The sequence below is a fragment of the Hippoglossus stenolepis genome, chromosome 14 (assembly GCF_022539355.2).
Source record: "Hippoglossus stenolepis isolate QCI-W04-F060 chromosome 14, HSTE1.2, whole genome shotgun sequence".
Lineage (NCBI taxonomy): Eukaryota > Metazoa > Chordata > Actinopteri > Pleuronectiformes > Pleuronectidae > Hippoglossus > Hippoglossus stenolepis.
This window is the reverse complement of record NC_061496.1, coordinates 24,633,776-24,657,237: the sequence shown is the minus strand read 5'-3', so window position 1 is coordinate 24,657,237 and position 23,462 is coordinate 24,633,776. Positions and strand designations below refer to the sequence as shown.

Here is a 23,462-nt window from a genome sequence, read left to right as displayed (position 1 = left end):
CCAAGGGGAGGTTGACCAGCGCGGTGGATTAGATTATTTAAATGTTACACTTAGCATTTTGATAGACAAAAGAAGCAAAGCACCTTGATGTGAAGATGACAGCTCACCTGTTGGTCTTTGTTGTGTCCAATTTCTGAGGAGGTTTTGTCAGTGGGGATTTGTTCACTGCCTTGGCCTGGTGTTTGGGCTTTGCACCTAAAACACAGAAGATAAAGCACATCCTTGATCGTGACTGTGATCATGGTTGGTGGTGGCAGCTGATGGTGGATAATGATTACAACTAGATAGACAATATGCTTACTCACATTGACTACTACCACCTCTGTCATTGCTGCACCCTTCATCTCTGTCAGATACTTTAAACATTGATACACCTATTGATTTGTTAGACATATTTTGTTGATGTCCTGTATTACACGCACCATCTATTGCACTATTGTTAGAGGGATCTCTAACTTGTTAATCTCCGAGGTGTAGTCCCCCTGCTAAAAATTCATTTTTTGGTACTTTTTCCTCACTCTTATTGAGGATTAAGGGAGACGATGTCGCACCTTGTTGAGCCATTTGAGAAAAATTATGATTTCTGAATATGGGCAACACAAGTAGAATTTGATCGACATGTCAAATTTGCTGTAAACAGACAGTTTTGCAAACAATGAACCAAGTGAAGAACAGACCAAATAATCTTCAGGCAGTTTGCACTTGTACCAGCTATGAGAAGGGATTAACTCCACCTCCCCACATCCAACCTTGCCACTAAAGTTCAAAGAGATCAGTTACACCTCCCCATGTGACGGCTGTATGAGGCTTTGACCTCTGCGGTATGTTCGATGCCAAGAGGCGGCCAAGGACAGAGCCTCATGCTCTTTGTTTCCTAATAAATCAAAATTCATACACGACGCTGCACTGGTCTTCTCAAAGTGCCTCTTGGGCACAGCACAACATTCATAAAACTAATTATTCTGCAGGTGCTTTCATGTTCCGGCTACAAGTTACGCCTGGAGCTACACTGCCAACACTTTGGAGTGGCTGCAGTGATGCACTACATTGTAATTTGTGTCAGTCACACTGATGAAATGTAAACAAGTCAATAAAGAGTGCAAACCTGGAGTGGATTGGGTGTCGTTGCGAGGGCTACTGGCACTGTTCTCTGGCGAGGTGCTGCCTGATGTGGTTGAAGCGAGGGGCTGAGCTTGGGTGGTGCCAGCAGTGCCGTCAGCTTTTCCTGCTGAGCTCCTCTGAGACTTCGCTGCAGCCGTCTGGCTTGTAAACGTGCAGCTCGGGGGAGAGGTTTTAGGCCTTGCACCTGGATTTGGCTTTTTGTCCTGCTCCTTAGCCCCGTGAGAGCTTCTGGGGCCATTGGCACCGGCTACATCACGTTTGGCCCCTGCACTTCCTGTGCCATTGACAATCGGTGTACCAGCTGATGCTGTCTTCCCTTTTGCTGCTACACTCCGGTCTCCTGGCTTCTTTACATTCTTTGCCTTGGATGTGAGCCCATCGCCTGGTTTGTTAGCTGTCCCCAGTCCATCAGACTTCATGGTTGATGTAGCACCACGGGAGGCAGAAGCTTTATATGCAGACACTCTTTGAGTCCTTTGCAGAGGAGGACTCTCAGGTGCAGGTGAAGAACATTTTACAGCCCTTTGCTGCCAGAAAAAAAAAGACAATATTAGTCACAGAAAGGGAATCATCTTCAAATAACCAGAGGACACTCTTATGAAACTGAATACATTAGCTTAGCAGAAAAAAAAGCTATCTACCCCACAGTCTGTAAAGAACTCTACCCTAAACCAGCCAGAATCCTACCACTGCTTATCCTATTGTGTTTTGTACCTTAATTAACAGCTACTTTCAGATTTTTAGTAGACGTTAAAGAGAAGAAGAAATTATGCTTCTTTCTTGTTCTACTTTATGTTGACTCATGTGCGCTCTCACAAATTGAAAAAAACTACGGGCCATGGCAACACTCAAAGCTCGTGATCTGACTCCATCCATCCTATTCCTGTGACATCTGTAGCTTCACTGTTCTCAGCCACCCAGGCCTCATATCTATGCAATCCCTATCTGGATCACCCAGGCCAGGCTTATCTTAGCTATACATCTGTTTAGAGAGTCGCTGCTGCTCATTTCACAGTGCATCTGTTTGCTGTGAGGGTGGGGCATACATGGTATCTGAAGGCCATGATCTGTAATGACTGACTGGGATTACACAATTTGGAAAATGGATTTCTCTAAGATGAAGCACACTGATAAATTCACATCGTCATTATTGAAGTAAAAGTCAAAGTTATGGATAACAAATAGCATTAATTGAGGTCATGTTCTTGATTGAAAAATAAAACAAGTGTTGAATAATAATATTACCTGTGAGCTAGAGAGTATTGGCTTTTTACCAAGTCTTCTATTGTCCCCTGTATCAATAGCCTCTGTGAAAACAGAATAAAAGCAAGATGAAATCACCAATAAGCCAGATAGTGTCCTGCCTGCAAAACAGATTATACAAATATAACACAGATGAAAAGGGCAGCATCATTATTCAAGACCTTGTTTAGGTCGCTTATTATGTGCGCTAGAGGAGCCATTGTTTTCATACACAAAGTCCAGTTTCCACATCCTGTGTTTACGCTTTGACCATAAGGACACAAACATGAAATCAATGGATGCATAAGAAAGCCCTGTCTGGGAATCTATTTCAATCAAAGCACTGCAATTTCTGTATTTTGTACATATACAATTTAAGAGTCCAATGATCTCATTTTAACAAATGTAAAACACACACATTGAAATAGATTTTTTTCCAAAGTGCATTTATTATGTTTGAATGTGAGACCTTGAATCCGATTACACTGGTAGGAAATGCACCAGTAGAAGGCTCACACAGATACCAGCTAAATTATTCATATAGTGCATTTATACACATTACTAACTCAACAATGAGGATGCAGAATATTATTTGTATTTATACATGTTTCTAATTATGTGCACATCCACAAAGACAAGAATCCACCCTCATCTCCACCCAGCGAAGACAAGCATGCTGCATTTACCTCCATAGCCCGAGGTAAAAGCAGAGAAGCAGAAATGTATAAGAACTGCACTGGTAAAACGATGAATTGGTTTGGTAGAGAGCAGACAGCTGTGTAGAAAGAAGCTATTGAGTCTTAATAAACCAAAAACATATGCATCTTGAATGATGCAGAGCCATGGCTTTAGCGCAAGGCTGGGTTAGGAAGAAAAAAAACATACATCACACACTGCAGCATGAACATCCTGTGTTTGACTGGTGGAAAAAAGAGCTTATAAATATGCTTCCTCACCTGCTAGTATCCTCTCTCTGTGTTTGGACGACAGAGCCTCCCATCCCTGCGTGTGGCGGACTGCGTAAAAGGTCTGAAGCAGGAAGGTCCAGAGCCGACCTCGGAGCGTACAAATCTCTTGCCTTAGCGACTGGTGGTAACACAGAGGAGAGACAGAGAGGGGGAGAGGAGAATAATGGAAAGGGGTGCACTAAAGCACAAGCGAATCAGCAGCTGCTTAAAGAACCTTTCACCATGGCAACAAATACCCCTCCCTCACTTCCTTTCTCTGTCCCTCCCTCCCTCCGCCTCAGTCGCTGTTGCAGAATCCAATTGAGCTCCCTTGAGAGAAATCTGTGATGTCAGCGACTGATGCCCATACTCCTGTTTCCACGCCTGATTATAAAAAGGGGGCTGGAAGGTGGGGAGGAGTCATCTCTTCCTCCTCCGCCGCACTATCCCCGCACACACACCCCACACACAGACAGACACACACACACCCCTTAGCAGCAAATACACAGCCAGATTAGTGAAGGCCGCTGGCAACACGTCACAGTCTCCCTCAGCCTAATCCATTCTGCCATACTGTACAGTATTTAAAGAGGTTAACTTGTGCAGCTAGGTCACTTTCCCCTGGAAGTCAGCTCATAAGATTAACATGGCTGCTCACAAGAGATTTGATTAGTCTGTATTTTTTTCACAGAGTTTTGAATGATTGGGCTTAAAATGTTCTTTCCCAACCTTTAACAGGCTGCTTACAGTGTATGTGAGATTGTTAAATACAATATACCAGAATTTAAATAATTTTCTTCATACATCAACTCAGAATCCAAGTACACTCAGTTTGTGCTGATATTTTAAAACTGATCTGATTCTGTTACTGTCAACAAATCTCATGAAAACATAAAAACCAACAGTGCCTTAGTCCATCTCTCAATAATTTATAATGTTCCCAGTCTAGACATTATCCCTTTGTTCCTACTGAGGATAAAAATATTAAAAACATTGCCACATTCATTGTTTAAAGACTTAAACAAAGCTTAAATCTTAAAACTGGAGGGCACTCAGGAGCAAATAAGTCTGTCTTCGGGGGAATATTCCCAGATGTAGATGTGGCGCGATAGTATTTTCAGCAAGGTTTAAATTAAAATACACTACTAATACCCATGTTCATCATATTGAAGTTACATGTTACCCAATGCGATGGGATGGTTAACTGATGTGTTGTCATTTTCATGCCAACAATGGAAGAATAAGATACATCAGCAATTGGCCAGGCAAAGGCAAGACATTTTTTAGATCAGTTAATTTCTGATAACCTCGCCTAGGAAGTCAGGTTTTCATCTGCGTTTGATTGTAAACACAATTACGCAAAAACTCAGTTTTTTTGTGGAGGGGTGGTGCATTACCTCAGAAGAGCCCATTCATTTTTGGTTTGGATCCAGATTGGGGGTGGTTCCAGGAAGTTTTTTCATCCTATTCTTTAATATTGCGACATAGAGCGTTTCTAACATTTTCACAGATTCCCCTGGAAATAATTTATAGATCTTGATGAAATGATTGATGTTTATGAGTGTGTGCAATTCGCTGCAGATCCCCCAAAAAAGATGCATCTAGTGAATTTAAATCTGGTTTCATAAGAGGACTGTTTGGCCTTGATGCAGGTATGCACGCTACTGAGTGACATTCTAGTTTGATTTGTTGACGTTAAGAAAAATATGGAATGCAAAATAACAAAAGATTTAAATTAAAGTGAAACTCGGGTACAGTAATATGATCTGGCATTTAAAAAAATATTTGTTTTTAGTTGTAAACAACTATAACTTCCACAGAGGGGTTAAGCTCTATATGATGAATTATGTACTAATATCTTTAAGGCAACATTTTTAACACTTTTATTCTGTTAAAAATTTGGTAGTTGCACTAAGTGATTTTCACGTGTCAAGGTGCCATAGTTTTTTTTACAACTGTACAGTTTGATGTTACAGTTAAATGTGTGGCTGAGAGGGTTTAGAAGTCACCAGTAATAGATTTCAGAAACCCTATTCCAGTGTTTTATACCAAAGCTGAGCAGGGACAGTCCCACATCACACCCAGATTAGGAATCCATGAAGCAAAGCCAGGCTATTCCAAAAATGCCGCCCAGTTCAGACCACTCAGAATCTCAAACACATATTTACCCCCCAGTCCTCTGTTTGGTTTGAAAAGCTGAGTAACTGTGGAACCCGTGCGTTACCCTGCATCCAGACTGAGGCAAAGCACAAGATGACAAAGCAGATAATCGTTGTTAGTTAAGATTTTTAAAGTTACTAGATAAAAAAAAGGCCATCTTACAAACAGCAAACACTTCTTACAGAAGGTCGTATCTGTAATTGAGATCACCAGTCCAGAGTAACAATGCTAACCTACAGTTAGTCACAGGTAACCTTGTAACTGGACAGTTTGTGTGAATCAAAAATGTTGCAGTGACTGACACTAAGTCTGTTCTTTCTAGTGATGAAAAATACTTTAATTCAGTTCAATGCCTGCATCATAGCATTAATGAACTAAACTTTGTCTGTATTAAATAACAAGAGGATAGCTTTCTACAGGATTTCTACAGCATTTCATGGCCTTCCTCTGCAAGTGGAGTTAGGTAGTTAGAATCGGTGCTCTCTAACCTCTAACTGAAATTAGATTGTTAAAGGTAAAGGTTCAGTGTGTAAGATTAAGGTAAAAGGGATCTTTTGACAGAAATTGAATATAAAATAAACCTAGTGATGTTTTCACTAGTGTGTTTCATCTAAATTATATAAATTGTTGTATTATTTACCCTAGAATGGGCCCTTTAAATTGAAATACCTTATTCCTTAGGGGAGGGTGAGGGGTATTCCGCTGCAACATGCAACTTCACCACTTTATGTCACTAAATTCGACACACTGCAACTTTAAAGAAAATGAAATGCAGTTGACAGAAAGAAGAAAAGGTTCTCCTAGATGCCGTTCAGACATGAACATCGATCCTGATGATCCGATCACAAGTGGTCAGGGCTGAGTTCAGGGCCAAATGCATCCTCAATGCGTCCTCAGACCTGATCACTCAAACTACATTAAGAGGCATTCTGGGACAAACGTGGTCACATTGTTTAAGCTGTGTGAACCTAAATGTGTCCTCGGACAATAATCAACTGAAATTCTTCGACCTGCTAAAGTTAGTCACCATATGTTGATTTCTTTATGTCCACCACAAAATGATTGATACTTTTTTCAAATGGGTAAAATCTTTTTTCTTAGTTGAACTGCGCGCAACGCATTCTTTATCTCAGACTCTCCTTGCTCCGCTATCTCTCTCTCTCTCTCTCTCTCACTCATTCCGACAGATACACACGCAAAAAAACTGAACTAAAACAAAAATCATTATTTGGGTTTTCTTTTCTGAATATAGAGCGGGAGAAGTGACTTCTGATCACGAGTGGTCACAGGAGACACGTTCATGACATATTTTAAAGGGCCCATATTGTGCAAAATACATTTTCTGGGCTTTACTATCCACAATGACTTGAAGGGGGTCAGTAGGGACCCTCAAAGTATGAAAACAGTCACTCAGCAGACCTTTTCACTCAGTCCATTCTAAGAAATATGTTATTGAAACGTCGCGTTTCGTACTTCCTCGTCCGTATGATGTCATCTTGAAATTACACTCTTCTCTCAGCCCCACCCAGCCGGTACCAGTCCAGCCTCCGAACCCACATGGAAATATACATTGCAGCAGTTTTTTCCAACTTTAAACCACTGATATATCATTTTAGGGGTACCGATACCTCAGATTAAATCCCAGAAAGATGTAAAATATGGGCCCTTTAATACCTGGTGTGAACCCATGTACTAATTGCTGTCCACTTGTGATCAGATCTCTCGGGACGGATGTTAACACCAGGTCTGAACAGGACCAGGAAGCTAGTTGGCCATGACTTACATTGTTCTCATAAGCCTAAATAAACTAGATTAAACATGGAATATTACTTTTAACCATACCACATTGATTATCGCTAAACTGCTTGATGCTGATGACAGTATGATGTCTAATGAAGAGATGAAGACAAAAGGGTAAGCAAAGGGAACATGCTTCATTTCACCTCCTCTAGTTTTTGCTCTCTCTGCTTGAGGAGAGAGTCCTCCTCCATGTCATCTCCACACAGACAGTTGACAGCAGTGAAAAGTTCACAGCAGTTATCCACAGTCACACCTTCCCTGATGGCTGAACACAGCTTCTTCAACAACGCGGGGTCTCGGGTAAACTCTTCCCTCTGTAACGAAGTCACACACACGCTGAGAAATATGAAAGAAACTTACGCTGAAGAAGGAGGATAATGCGTCAGCACGGCTTCAGCACCATCTTACCCTGTGGAGGTCCCGGAAGGCCTGAGTTCTTGTGACGGTGGGAAGGTCCTGGACAATGACTCGCAGGCTCTCCTCCTGTAACTCTGTTGCGAGACTCCTCACCTGTTGAGCCCACTTGACTTCTGGTAGACTGCCAATCAGCTGCTCAGTGCCACAGAGCATGGTTACTGCATTCTGCACAGTCTGAATGGAAACATCTATGAGCTAAAGAAACTAGGACAATACAAAATAAAGTCATGTAAACATAATCATTCATGATTGATTCCTGTTTTCCTGCCTGGGACCTGTTGATCAGTGAAGGGATTCCCTGAACTGTGTAACAGCTGTGAACCTTCGTACTTGCAGAGAGAGACAATGGTACATTTGTCTTGCTTTACTCACAGGGTGCATACTAGCTCCTTTGCAGCAAAGAACGACAGACTCAATTACCAATTACAAGCCTGGATTACTCCCCATCTGTCTGCATCCACATCCTATTCCTAAATTAGCCCATCTTTAATAACTGAGAATTTAATAAAGGTCGTCTTTGATAAGATCATGGTTGAATTTCCTTCCTGTGGAAAAACACTGAAGAATGGGTTGATGATATTTTCGCGAACCCATGAATAGAGTACGGCTAACGACTCTGGGAGGGGAAGTACTCACCATGGTTTCAGTTACAGCAGATAGACAGACTTTTTGGAGCTCGGGGGACAAGAGGGAAAAATTCCTCTCACACCAGGTCTTCACAAAATGTTCAGCAACCCAACTGGAAACACACAGAAATAGTGGACGGTTCGGTTTCTGGGGAATTTGACAATTTCTTCCACCCTAGTCAGACAACAACCTGGTGGCATTTTTAATGTGTCTGCAGTCTAACCTTGGGGAATCTCAGAGTCTGAGGCTCCATGCAGCAGTCAGCTCAGCTTTGCTCGAGAAAACAACAGAGCGAATGAGGACAAGAAGGTCAAACATGCTCTGCTGCATGCAGCTCGCTTCACCGTCATTTTCGTGTGACTCATCAGACTCAGCAGATACAACACGGTTTAGTTTTATCAATGAAGCAGATCTCTGCTGTCACTGTGTAAATTATACAGGAAATTACATCATGGCAGCCATATTACAAGGTACCCCCTGTCCCCCTACAAAGTCTGCCCCTGCCTGACTACATTCACACACTTCTTTGCCATCTCACTGCAGTGTGCATGAGCACAGATAACCTGCAGCCTTATCAGAGTAATGCAATGCAATAAACCCATGTTTATGAAATGTCTTCTACTAAACAAGTATCTTTAGAGACGCCTTAAAGGGATAGTTTACCCAGAAATGAAAATTCACTCATTATCTACTCACCCCTATGCCGATGGGGGGGATGGGTGAAGTGTTTGAGTCGACAAAACACTTTTGGAGTTTCAGGGGTAAACAGTGTAGCTGATTAGTGATCTATCTTCAGACGTAATAAAACAACAGAAAAATACACAACATGCCTTCATAACGCTCGTGTGGTGTCATTCAAGTGTCCGGAGTCCCTGTCAAAACGAGGTCATCTACACCAGGTTTTGGGTCTAAAAGTCCACCAGAAGTGGCTAAGCTAGCGGACGATAGCATTTCCGACAGTCCCTGCATGCACCTCGTCGGGAAGATAGCAGCAGACATTTACACAAAAAACATTTTGTGTAAAACACTTCGCCCACCCCTCCATCAGCATAGTGGTGAGTAGATAATGATTCAATTTTCATTTTTGGATGAACAATCCCTTTAATGTGGAGGAATAAACGTTTCAGCTCCTTGTTTAGTAGTGAAAAAAAAATCTCTTCCCTAAATTGTATTTAATTTGTATTGCAAATATTAATCATTCAAAAAGTTAGTGTTTTGAATCATATTAAAGCAATCTGCATCACAACCCTGACCCTTGGGCGCTTAATGACACCCACGCGCTGGTTACCTGGCAACAAGATGCTGATGTAACTTGCAGTGGCAAGAGTGGTGACAGGTTGGAACATGTTGCACATGTGATTTGCTTAAGGTCACGCTTGACAAAAATTCAAATTTCAAGAGCATAAATTAAGATAAAGTGACACTTATATACATATCCCTTGTACGTTTGAAAGTCTTCTGCACAATTTAGGTTACCAACTACCAGTAGATGTTAGCAGGTGTTAGCAGCCACCAGTGGATGTTAGCAGGTGTTAGCAGCCACCAGTGGATGTTAGGGACATCACTTCAGAAGTGCACCTTAGCGTCATCAAGTGTTTTGGCCGAACTTGAAGGTACGCCGAGGCTAAAGGTGAATCTGACTGGCTATTGGCTTGAATGGCAGTACTATAAACTTCTTTGACACTCACCTCTTACACAGCAGGTGGAGACTGTGAAGGCCTAAGGCGTGTGTGAGGGACAGGCACTCAAGAACTGTTCTCTGAACTCCGTCAATCGGCTGCAAACACGAAAACAAAACGCAAATGGTGAATTTAAATTCATACAGTGATTGAAATCTCTGAGGGATCTGTCGGGTGCAGGAGTTGAAAAAGTGACATACTAATTAACACATGGCAGAGTGAGATGGTAATGAAGCTTTTAGAGAAATTAACCAACATCAATACCGACACTGGACATGCAGGCAAGGTACAAAATCTGCAAACGTAAAGCAAAAGGAATAACAGAAAAGAGATTTGTTCTTATGTTTTTTAGCTGTCATCTCGGATACCCATCATACTACAACACATGTTTCACTGCTATCTTGAATTATGAATTATGAGAGACCAATATGCGTAACAGAGAATATATTTCTTAATTAAAAAATACAAATATGATAGTGGGTAATGGGTAACACATATAATTCATTAGATTTGATTCAATATAGACACTGGACCAGATTTACTAAGGTTTTTTTTGCTGTCTTTTTCTGACATATGTGTGATGCTTTCTGCCCCAAACATAAACTACCTGTATATAGTACGAATTGTTTTTTAAAAAGCACACGGAGAGGGGAACAATAAAGACAATAAATATAACCTATAGACACAAACATATGATTAGAGACATAAATAAAGCAATCATCAACATAATATATGAATACTATAACACAAATAATGGAAAGGGAGTGGGGGTTAACAAAAATTTGAATAATTACTCCTTCTAGTATCACTAAATATAAGGGCTAAATGCTAAATAAATCAAATGTTGGAGAATACAATTTTAGAGGGGAAATAACAGAGGATTAGCCTGTTGCCTGTGTTAAATTAGGAATGTGGAGCATAGAAGCATCCAGGAGTGAAACTCCTTGCTGCTTATTTCCCAAATATGTTTTTCTTTTTATGGAGAAATTGTGACTTTTTTATCATTATATTACAACTTAATTTTTGTGATATATTGACACTATTTCTCATAATCTCCAAATTCGTTATTCCCTTCAATATGGCACTTATATGTGTTTGGCTGACCTCAGTATTAACATCCATACCAATTACCCACTCTTCCTCTCGCTTGTCTTTGATTTATATATAATCGTTTCATTCTACAATTAATTCTTGGTTCCCATGAACGTGACTAATGCTTAATAATGCATCAATAATTAGATATACAGTAAGGTTTATCATAACATACTATAATAATATCATCACAACATATTTCTGAGTAAAATTCTGGATAACATATTTTCCATGAAACTGAAGTGCAGCCAAAGTAAATGTTTTTACATTATAATTTACTTAATGAGCTCAGTGATCTGATAGAATTCCCACAGCTGAACAGCTCTCCTTCACTGACAGCATGTATCTCAGGGGGCTAAGCCCAGGTTCAGACCAGGAGCCTTGAAGCTGCTCTCAAATGAATTAGAGCTTTATACGTGTAGAGACTGGTCACAAAGTCAAAGAAAACTGCAGCACAGCATTCTTAGAGTTCATCGCACTGATTTATAAAAAGAAGATAAAGAATTTGAACGGGACAGATGTTCTGTATCACCAAGCTTAACTGTCCAGCAAAAAGACAAATACAGTGCAGTACACATTGGAAGGTAAAAAGCTAATAATATCCATTCTTTAATAGTTTCTTTTGCACAGCTAACCTTAGGAAAGAAACGGCAGTAGTCTCGGATCAGAACCATCTCCACTACATCTTTCAGCCCCTCCAAACCCAACATGTCTGCTGCCAGCACCACCTGACTGTGGGATAGGAGACAAAGAATGCAGCTCAGTTTGCTTTCAGGAACTGTATTTTAATTCTGGACACTCAGCTCATTCACACACTGTACCTGGCACTGGCTCCAGACGGCAGATCCACAATGGCACCATACATGTACTGGAGCAAAATCTCCATCTCATCGGGCCCTAAGCTGAAAGGATAAACACAATCTGATTACAAGCTACATTTGACTGGCCAAAATACAAAACTGTCCTCCAGTCACAATTCAATATCGTCAATGCAAGCCCTGGCATACAGTGTATTTGAATTGTATAGTGTGTAATGTATATTTTTCTGTAAGGGAAACAACAGAGATCGCTGTAAAAGAAATCCATATATCCTGCAGCATCACATGACTGCAGCTGGAGGACTACTTTACAGGATTTCCCCTATACGTCAACGCAGCCGCTCTCTACTCTGACAGCCTCGTCTTCCCCAGTTACTCTCACATCAGTAAAGCTGAGGCGGGTGAAACGTCTCTCCCTGGAGGAAAAACTGGGCTTCGTTTCCTAATGCCGCTCTGACTGTAGACTGTGGGTGGTAGTCGGGGTGGTGGTGGTTGGGAAGACATTCATGTGCATCCTAATTTGAGATTCTACTGGCGGGAGGGGGCAGAGTGTGTGCGCGAGTGTGTGTGGTCCAGGTATGACTCATGTAGTGGGGACCTAAATCAGTTCACACAATCATCATTATGGGAATTTGTCTTCCTTATGGGGACAAAAGAAAGTCTCCATAAATTAAATCATTACAATTTTAAGGTGAAGTTTAAGGTTAGTGTTAGACAAGTAGTAACTATGGTTAAAAATTCAGTGTGTGGTATTTAGTGAAATCTAGTGGTGAAGCTGATGTTGCAGCTGAACACCCCTCACCCTCCCCTTCCAAACATGAAAGAGAACCTGTAAAAACCTTCAGTTGTAATAAAAAGTCAAAAGGTGTTTAGTTTGTCCAGTCTGGGCTACTGTAAAAAAGGTCGCAGCCTCCGTAGAGAGGACCTGCTCCTGATGTAAATATAAAGTATTTTTTATATTTTATAAAAAAGGGTCCATTCTAGGGTAAAGAAAACAACAATTTGTACAATTTAGATGAAACACACTAATATAACATCACTAGAATTATTTAGTATTCAATTTCTGCCAATAAATCCCTTTCACCTAAATCATACACACTGGACCTATAAGGTTAGAGTCTTCAGGTAATCAATGTAATGTCTTCTGAAGTCATGGAGACACGACTCTGTGTCTGTGTGTGTGTTTTTGTTTGTGTGCGAGTTTAAACATGACATTGTGAGTGAACCCTCAAACTGTACAGAGCCGCCACCTCTGTTGGAATCCATGAATATTTGATGCAGCATAGTGCAGTGATTCAGTTGTATTATTGAGGGATGGAATGTAGAATTGTCAGAGCAGAAGTGGAGGTGCATTAATGATCCCTGAGATCTAATGCTTAATGATGCTGATGCACAGATCTTACCCTTGCAGGGTGATGCACTGTCTGGAGCTCTCCATCCAGCTCCCGCTCAGCATGGCTCGGAAGTACTGAGACCGTGCACACAGCACTGCCCTAGAAACCCCAAAAAGCAGGCAGTTGCATGTCAGATCCCACCCAGCACTTTAATATTTTACATCATCTGGCGGGTCTGTGTTTACTTAGGCTTTGAAGTGATAAGCGGGAGGACAAAAAATGATCTGTGTCTGTTCTCTAGTCCCTGGAGAAAGTGTTTTTATTCTCCCTGGCTTAATTGTACTGTCAGTGATATGAAAATTCAATGCCACTGAGGTCTTTAGAGTACTTAATAAGCTACATTAAAGGATACATCTGGTGATTATGTATATTTTCTAATTGTAAATAAAACCAACAGTGACTTGATCCTAGTCAGAAGCATTGTCTGTGTATAAAAGCCTGTTACATCTCATTGCTCTGCACCATAGAGCTCCATTGTTGCCAAAAAACTATTAAAAGAACATCAACGACTCACGTTGTTGCACTGACTGACATGTTCCTTTTCTACAATCAACATCAGCACTGAAGTTTATTTTGTCTCAGTCCCACCTGCACCATCCTGTTGCTATAAATACTCACTAAGTGTCAGTAATTATCATCCAAATGTGGATTAATATTCAGACCAAAATAGATCTCAACAAATACACCAACCAAAAACACATTATAAACATCAGAAAAGTTCTGAAAAGCCGGGAACATCACCTTAAATACTCCAGTATTATAATAACCAAGTAAAACAATAATACACACAATACTGCTATTATATTAAATCAATTGCCAAGGGCTACTAATATATATTAATATCTTAGTAAAATGACCAATTCAAAGATTTGAGCAGCGACCTCGATGATAGGTGGGCTTTCTTCTGAAAACCCAATTTTTTCATCACTGTCAATCTGTCTGTTAACAGGATTACCCAAAAACTACAGAACCCATTTCCATTAAATTTTGCTTATGGATGGGGCATGACCCAAGGAAGAATCTATAAAATGTTGTTGTATGCAAACAGATAGCAATTTTACTACTATACTACTATATTCAGACCCAGATCATTTAGTAGAAACCCCTAAAAATGCACAACTTGTCTAAAAAGTCTATCTTGTGCTGTGACAGGTGCGTTGCTGGCAGAGCTACCTATGTCTATAGGAAGCGACGCTGAAAATGAAATATTGGGTGCACCTAAAATATGTGTTGGTGCACCTAAGTGAAAAGGTTAGGCGCACCAGTGCAACCAAGGAAAGATTTAGACTGGAGCCCTTGATTGTGTGCAGGTAGACAAAAAGACAGATTGACAGAAGAATAAAATGACTGTATGAGCTATTTACAGCCCTATGGCATCAACAGATAAGAGGATTTCAAGATATTACAAAAAATGCTTCTGAAATAGATCATCCACTCTGCCTTTACAGGACAGTTCTCAACAAAAATATAGATGGCAATTCACATGTGCCTTTCCATCTTTGTAGCAATTCTTGGCAAACGTTCAGTCTACCTCTGCAAAAAGCTTTCTCCAGGTTCAAACTGCTCTTTTTTTCTTTTCTTTTTTTACAGAATCTGTTCAGTCTAGTATTGGGAATAACTTTACAGACAAACCTAATTTAAAAACATTGCAGTCAAACACCGTATCCAGAACATGATTCATGAAGAATGTAACTGTTCGAAATGGACAAGCTCTATTCTTCGTGCCTTTTCTTGAATCCTCTTATAGATGTAAATGCTGTTGGTTTTCCTTGTGTGCACGGGACCTTGTTAAAGATGCTTCATGCACGTTTTCTCTGCCTCCAGAAAAGGTTTCTTACCGGTAGCTGGTGAAGGTGACTTGTCAAGAGTTTCAGCTGTCATTGCATTTACAAGACAACAACTTATAATAGGCCCTCGGAGCAGCACTACCTCTTCAGGGCAGACTCGATTCTACAGTGTCTCGCTATTGTAAGATGGACCAGTGCTAGCTGGTTAGAATTTTAACTTCAGAAGAAGAAAAGGAGTGATGGGTAAGTAAAAAGCTGTTAATGGCTGAGACTTATTTATTCAGAACTGTGTTGTTCAATAATGCAGGAATTGATGGAAATGTGTCTTTCACTAGTGCATGGCACACACTTATGGTCCCTTTAACGTCTCTACTTACATTCTGGCTGTGTCTCTTTTGTAAAAGTGATAAATGGTTCTCCACAGTGTGAAACAGATTAATATAGTAAAGTAGTAACAGTTGGGCTGGGGTGGCCCTGATTCAGCCTCTGGGTGAGAGCTGCTGCAGCAGCTAACACTGGGCTGTCATACAGATCACTGCTGCAGAGCAACTGAAAAACAGCCCAGCTTCTTCTCTCTGATGAGCCTTTGCTGGATGGCTGCTCCCCCGAGCATACGCTGGGAGAAACCTGTCTCCATGGTTACCAGCTGCTACTACTACCACCTCTGCATCAATGATTGACCATTCACTGCTGCTCAACACTGGCATGAGTCGACAACAGACGTGCAACCTCTGTATTGTTTCACGTTTGGTAAATGTGGCTGTGGTGTACTGAAATTAACGACACTTTTAGGAGAAAAAAAACTAACAGAATGTGCTTTTCCTGATGTATTGATACAGAGGGCTGGTGAATCACCGTGGAGGAACGGAAAGGAAACAATAGAAAAACAAAATAAATAGAATTACTGCACCTGTGGCAGGAGAAAACCTGATCTGCTACTTGGATGGTGATGTCACACTGCTCTCTCCTCTGGTACAGATCCAGCAAGTCAGCTCCGAGGCCAGAGGCTGGCTCGAGAACATCAGCATCTGGACCAAAGTTGAGTTTGATAACGAGGAAGGTCATTAGGGAGAGTGGTCAGGGCAAAAGACTTGAGGTGTATATCAATCTGCAGAAGCCACATACAGTGATAAGAAGTGAAGGGTGTGAACCCATTGGAGTTATCTGCATCTCTGTATGTTTGTCATAAAGTATGGTCACAACTACACCCAAGTTACAATCATGAACAATAACCATCTACTTCAAAAAACTAAACACAAGTCATATTATTATTCTAGTCCATTTTGAATACGTCACTTAAGCTGGAAGGGGTTAAAGTTATCAGAGTTTAGAAAGTCCTCAGTTCAGTAAGACAACATGTCTACATACAGAGAAGGGATTGAAAATCCACCTGTTGGAGCGGCCCAGTCAAAGACAAGGTCTTTACCCAATAGAGACGTACACAGTATCCCAGTTTTGAAGCTTATCCCAATTTTGATCATATTCAAAATATAGTTTTTACATGGAACATTGTGAAATCTGGTTATTCATATGCCCATATACATGATCAGTACAAGTATTTTGGTTACTTATAATCATGTGCTGTTTGTTTAGATTCCTGTATGGTGGCTAGTGAAAATTAGGCTGCTTTGGCTTTGTTCTATCAAATGCCAACATCGCATTGCAGATTTGTGTTATCCACCTTATTGCCAGCAATGGGAGATGAGAGATGACAGCACATATTAAACATGTCCTCCACTTTGGTCTGTGTCGTGCAGTCACTGCCACCGCATAGAACCAGGGCGCAGCAGATGGGATTGAGATGTAATAATGGAGCCTGTGAAGGTAGTCAGCAGTGGTCAGAGCCCAGGATAAGATGTATACATGCACCAGTATCCTGGTTAGTAACTCTAGCTAGTAAAATCAAGTTTTTCCAAAACAGAAATGAAGCCTGATCCAGGACACTGAAATTGGAATAGAATGTTGACATGCTTAAATGCATAAACAGGATACTTAATAGTTACAGACATCCTACAAATACATCTGAGCTGCACCTGTTCTGTAATGAAGAAATTCCTCCTTCACGTTGTGAAGGTCTGATAAGCAACTACCACACACTCTTACTTGAGGTTACTTCTGCAGAAGATTTGACTTTCTTTTTCCACCGACACTTTGGAGGTTTAATGGGTGTGTACAATAACGACTACTAAGATTTGAATTGTTTGTGAGGTATTAGCTTAAGCATTTTGTGTTTTGCTGCATTTGTGTCCAAGGTGAAGGTCAGGTAAAATGTTATGACCAATTAATAAACATAAGCAGGCAATTCTACTGGGTTCACTTATTCTTTCTTGCCACTTTATAAGTGTATTTGTGAGTGTGAAAAAGCAGAGGCCACTATTATTACACCACTTAACTAAAATACTGTAAATACAAAAAAAAAAGGTTTGGTAAAGCAGAGCTAAATGTTGAATTATCAACAGCATGGCGTTACTATGAGCAGTAACGACAACAAAGATCCAAATGCGATTAGTGGTTAAGTGGATTATGGCTGAGAAAGCATGATGTGTAGAAAGGGGAGGGAGGCAGCTGGACAGTCACATTACATGGAAAAACCCCTCCAGAGATAAACGTGTTGACCTGTTCACCTGAGTCTGTGGAACAATGAAGATCTGCGGAGTCGGGATAACACAGACTTCTGTCTGGCATGAAGCCCTCCACGTCTGGAGTTATTTGAGCCGAGCGCATGCTCTGCTCTGCTGTGTACACTCGCCTGCGGGGGGGGGGGACACTAAATGTTAATTAAAACTAGGCCTTTCACACACATTTACATAACAATCTCACTGTGACTTCAGTGGTGCAGTAGCAAGCAACTATGCTGGGTAGGGGTGTGCGATATTAGGAAAAAATGTGATATCGATAACGTTGTTAAATTATGATTAATGATTATGTGTCACTACTACACATCCGTGGCTCTGTTTGTTTCTGACAGCACAACACAATTTGATGACTTTAGGCATTCTGACAGTGAGTCATGATAAAAAATTATTTGTATGTTGAATGGAAAACTAATGTTGTTAAAATAGGCCTATAATAAGTCTCCCTCCAGTAGTGGTGCTCTTTTACCCTCTTTAGTCTTTATTGCTTTTCTACATACACAATATGGACAAAGGTATTGGGACGTCTCCACATTAAACCTACAGGAGCTTTTACGACATCCCATTCTTAATCCATAGGGATTAATAGGGAGTTGGTCCCCCCTCTAACAGCTTCCACTCTTCTGGGAAGGCTTTCTAAAATATTTTGGAGTGTGTCTGAGGGAATTTTTGCCTATTCATCCAGAAGAGCATTTGTGAGGTCAGACACTCATGTTGGATGAGGAGGTCTGGCTCGCAATCTCCATTCTAGTTCATCCCAAAGGTGTTTGATTGGGTTAAGGTCAGGGCTCTGTGAGGCCAGTGAAGTTCTTCCACACCAAACTCAAACAACTGTAGAGGCTTTACATTTTGCAGTTGACAATATCAGTCTTTTTATCCTAAAATTTACATTGTCAATAATATCATATAGTTCTGAATCTCGAATCCCAATGTTGTTGTTTCTACGTTTAAAAAGAAAAACGACAACTTTTGAATCTGTGGTAGTGGACAATGAAACTGTAAGGATAAAAGGTATATTTGAACATTTCCCAATACAAAGCAGGGGTAGAGACTGCAAGAGAAGCTACTGCGTGGGGAAACAGAGTTTGTCTATTTAAAGCAAAAGAAATAGTAGATATTTGCTGTGATTAACAAAGCAGCATTGACTTGAACTCACTGCTTACCTGAGAAAATCTTTCAGCATGGACAGCTCAGAGCCGGGCAGATGAATGATGGCTGGATCTTTGTGCATCTGTCCCTGTAGGAAATGAGGAGCTCGAGCTAACAGTATGGCTCTGTGTGCTCGAAGTGAGCCTGAGCCAGCATACAGAGAAACATCAGCTTCCAGCTCCTCCTGCAGCAACCTGGGAAAAGACGTTATGACCCTTTATCAGGGGGCATTCAATCAAATGTTGTTTACTAACTGACTGAAAGGAAACATTATTATGGCTGTGGCTGAGGAGATAGAGCGGGTTGTCCACTAACCAGAAGGTCGTGGTTTGACCTCCTTGAGCAAGACACTTAACCCTAAATGATCATACGCCACCGTGCCGTCAGAGTGATTGATAGATACGTGTGGCATATGTATGACAGTGTGCGTGAATGACTGAACACAATTTGTAGTGTTAAGAGCTTTAAGACTAGAAAACTCCCTGCACAAACCATCGGCATGAATAAAACACAACTGATTAGAGAAAAAACAACAGACAACAAACAGTTGCAGCCAAATTGGAAAAATAATCATAATTAATGAACATTCAAAAACCAACATAAAAAAGAGAAAACAGGGCTGGGTGATATCTGGCCAAAAATGAAAAATATAAAATACAAATATTCAAGTTTTTAATCCTGGCTGTGATCAATTTCAATAATTTTCAGATGTTTTATTAACTACGCCGAGGAGGTGATGATTTCATCCCAGTCAAATTTTTCGGTTGGTTGGTTAGTTAGTTTGTAAGCAAGATTACAGAAAAGCAACATAAGAGATTTCCACAAAACTTGGTGGAAGGTTTTAGTATCAGTCAGCAAAGAAGCCATTCAATTTTAGTGCGGATCTGGATCAGAAGACGGATCTCTGATTTTTGTGAGAAAAGGCATTTTTGAAACCTTATAATTTTCCCAGGGAATAATGCATGGTGCAGCTTGATACAATTTAAGGGGACTGGCAAGGGTATGCGCTTTGCTGAGTGACATTCTAGTTTTACTGTGTTTAGTCTTTTCTCATCTGTAACATTTTTATTTCTATTACTTCTGCCCAATATTTTGTGTGATCTTGAAACTGTTTTTAATTGCTTGCCTTCATGTCTTAATTTTTAATTTGTAAATACTTTGTATTGTTTTGAAAGGTGCTATGTAAATACATTTTATTATTATTATTATTAAAGACAGCGTTTTGCTCCTGAGTAAAGGTTGTGGTTTTAAACTCTAAAATGAATCATGTGTTATACCTCCTTGCATTGCTTGAACAATGTATAAGCAATATATCGATATCTATCGAACTTTTGTTGTATTGCTACGATTTTATTGCAATAACTATTGTTATTGTATTTTTGCCCATTCTTAAGAGAAAATATACAAAGGCCTTCTTAACTGTCTTCAATCTACAGCATTTAAAGATGAAACTGAGGGTCTATTTTTTTGTACTTGAGAACACCAAGTGCAGAGCTGAGGCACTCCACTTCTTCTTCACCATCATTATCTCTCATCCTGCCTCAGTGACTGATCTGTGTGACACAGAAATCAGTCAGCTTAGGGCCAGTCGGGCAGCGCGACTTCAAATGCTGGTGCTGTGTCCGTTCCTGTAACGTTCTGATGAGAAGAGTCTGAATTCAACAAGGAAACTCATACCCCTGTCCACACAAACCCACTGGGCTGCACTAATCATATCAACATGGGACAGTTTACTGTTAACTTCCACTCAGCAGTGAAATATATTGCAGCTTTACTCTGTTTTTTATTTTCCAAATCCACTGATTCTATTATCTGAGGAAAAACCGCACCCGTGACTAATAGTAATACTTTTATATAAACCTACTGTGCAGATTAGGTCAATTCTAGGAGGTCTTATGTGTCTAAGAGCTGGATTTAACTTTCATTTCTTACAGGTCTCGTTTTATCACTTAGTAAATTATTTTGCTTTTCTCTATAATTTCAACATTTCAGCATGGATCTTTTCTGAATAATAGTTTGTTCCAAAGGAATCAGAGAATAGTCAACAGTGACAATACAATCATTTACTTATTATTTTTACTCTCAATGTGACATCAAACTTGTGATCAATGAACCAGGCTAGTTGCGAAAGGCTCAAAATATGTTATGTAGAAAACGAAGCTTGAGCTCCAAATTGTAATAAGGACGTCCTCTAGTCCAAAGAAATGTTTGTGCCAGAGGTAATGATATTCTCTGTGGGTGTATAGAATGTGTTATACCTTGTTCACAAGAAGAAGAATGTAAGGTCACTGTGACCTTGACCTTTATCCACCAAAATCTAAAAAGTTCATCTTCCAAAGAGTCCGTTTTAGCGCTCTGGATGCATGGCGTTCACAGAGCAAACATGTGTTTTATGAGGTCACAGCGACCTTCAGCTTTGACTGCAAAGAATGCAATCCAGTTAGCTCAGGCCCAGCACCTTGCCTAAACGTTCCAGACATTTTTCTGTTGTTATGAACACGCCTGACTCTGACAATCTTCTTGTGCGTTCCTCATATGTGAAAGATAAACTCCAGAAAATGTCCGGATCCGCTTTTCTGGAGTTGATGTCTGAAAACTGCTTTACTGGGAATTTCCACCAGCTGGTATTTTGACTTTGTCAGTAGCTACAATATTTTATCATGAGAGAAATTCGTAAGGTACCAACCTTCCGAACACTGTGTTGTCACAGATGGATTTTTTTTCCTTTATCCTTTATTTAACAAGTAAGATCCAACTGAGGTATTCAGCTGCAACATGCAACTTCACCACTAGATGTCACTAAATTCTACACACTGAACCTTTAAGCACTATAGCTAGCATGAATAGATGGAAGGAGATTGTCAGGAAAATGTGTTGATCTGCTCGACAGTGGGATGAAATGATCAGTGACATGGTTATTGCAGACGGTCTAGGTGTCTTTAAAAGAAATGTTTTAAAAAATGTTCAAGACGTATCCTTTTATCTATTTCTCCTGGGCCATTGACAGGTCAGTGCGTATAGTCACATATCTTACCTGTTCAGGTCTGCAGACAAAGCCGATGATAAACATCTCTTCAGCTGCTCTTTGTATTTGCGCTCTTTGGCCTGGAACTCTCTGGCAGCCTCAGTGGTGATCATGGTTTATTGTGTTCTCTAAAAGAAAGAGACAGGACAGAGTTCAGCTTGTGAATGTGTCACCCACCGCTAGATAAGACTAGATAAGACAAATGGGACGAGATAAACCTAATGGCATGCAGAGGAAGCCAAGTGAAACACGTCTGAAAGCTAGTCATGAGTTAAGCCAGCTAGTGTTGTTTTACAATCAGTTACTCTATTAAGATTTAAGGTGGCGCTGAAAAACAACAAGCCACTCACACTTTACTGTTATACACAACGATTATTTTATTATTAATGTCAACATTATTGATTATATTCACTGTGATGAACAACATATTTCACCATCACACAAACTGATGGTTTACCAACCACTGTGAACCAGGGGGCGCTGTTTCATCGGTGTGAACAAGGCCAATGCAAATGGGAGAAGATGAGCACGACTAAAACATAAATTCTACTACTGTTATATGAACCAAGAATTGTAATCAGCTGTATAATAAAATAACAAATAGCATTAGCTTTAATAATAGATAGAGACATAGCTTCCAGGGGAAAACGCACCTCTGCTAGCATCACTGTTTCTCTCACTTTAATTATAAATAAATAATTCAACTCATCCGATATAAAACACACACAGCTGCACACACACACACTGACACAGATGTGTGTTGCTCCTCAGCTGGACTCGGTCTGTGCTGTCTGCTAATCTACACCATCACTTTCATTTTCCTCCTGCGACTAGCATGCTAGCGCTAGCTAACCTGAGCTACCGTTAGTAGTTGGTTCTCATACCCTGACTGTCTACACACGTGTCTATTAATAACTAAACAATAGTTGTTGACATGTACGAGTCTCTGTTACGTGGATTAAGAGATGATCTTGATTTATCTACTGACCCACTGACCGACGTTGTTGACATCACCGCCGCCGCACGCTGTTCATTCAACTCCCACTGGGTTTGAAAACACCACAAGGAGCGGACAACTCGTCAAGACCCGGAAGCTGACGCACATGCGCAGTTCCAATAAACTTGGGCTCATTGTCGCATCCTGGTGGTGTTTCTGCTGAACGTCACACATGCGGCAGTGTTGCATTAGTCTGATTGGCCATTCGTGATCAGTTCGTGATGCTGAATTTATCTAATCCATTTAATTTGAGTGTTCAAATTAAAATAGACTGTTATTATTATAATTATTATAATAATAATAAATATCATTATTGTATTAACCAACTTTATACATCACTTTGATCAGCTTCCTCATCATTCTGCCACTTTGAGTGGGTTCACAAGCTCAAGCATATCACTCGTGGAGTTACTGTCGTTATATTTTGTGTCATTGTGTTTTGTGTCTATTTGTTCTTCAAATAGTTCTATTCTATTCGATTCTATTTCCAGTCTTTTCTTGTTTACCTGTATTTATTCTGTTCTTGGGCTGCTGTAATACCAGAATGTCCCTCCTTATTTATCTTATGTTAAT

The 23,462-nt window shown here is 40.3% G+C and overlaps 1 protein-coding gene across 5 annotated transcripts in view; it reads right to left on the bottom strand.

The window, feature by feature from the left end:
- The window catches only part of btbd8 (BTB domain containing 8), a 28,759-nt gene extending 5,775 nt beyond the window's left edge, over positions 1-22,984 (bottom strand). The window contains exons 1-16 of one of the 5 annotated variants that reach the window (XM_035176844.2): positions 22,889-22,984; positions 21,902-22,020; positions 18,882-19,061; positions 17,710-17,834; positions 15,996-16,113; positions 13,308-13,397; positions 11,908-11,988; positions 11,722-11,818; positions 10,004-10,092; positions 8,325-8,427; positions 7,680-7,862; positions 7,415-7,585; positions 3,321-3,450; positions 2,368-2,429; positions 1,106-1,649; positions 108-195 (exon numbers count right to left, since the gene is read on the bottom strand). In XM_035176844.2, the coding sequence (XP_035032735.2) occupies positions 108-195; positions 1,106-1,649; positions 2,368-2,429; positions 3,321-3,450; positions 7,415-7,585; positions 7,680-7,862; positions 8,325-8,427; positions 10,004-10,092; positions 11,722-11,818; positions 11,908-11,988; positions 13,308-13,397; positions 15,996-16,113; positions 17,710-17,834; positions 18,882-19,061; positions 21,902-22,005 (2,165 nt within the window). In that variant the 5' untranslated portion in view covers positions 22,006-22,020; positions 22,889-22,984. Of the gene's footprint in view, positions 1-107; positions 196-1,105; positions 1,650-2,367; positions 2,430-3,320; positions 3,451-7,414; positions 7,586-7,679; positions 7,863-8,324; positions 8,428-10,003; positions 10,093-11,721; positions 11,819-11,907; positions 11,989-13,307; positions 13,398-15,995; positions 16,114-16,766; positions 17,685-17,709; positions 17,835-18,881; positions 19,062-21,901; positions 22,021-22,880 lie in introns of those variants that run through there. The other 4 variants (XM_035176843.2, XM_035176845.2, XM_035176847.2 and 1 more) reach the window with 4 other exon arrangements.
- Between the last annotated feature and the right edge of the window lie 478 nt (positions 22,985-23,462).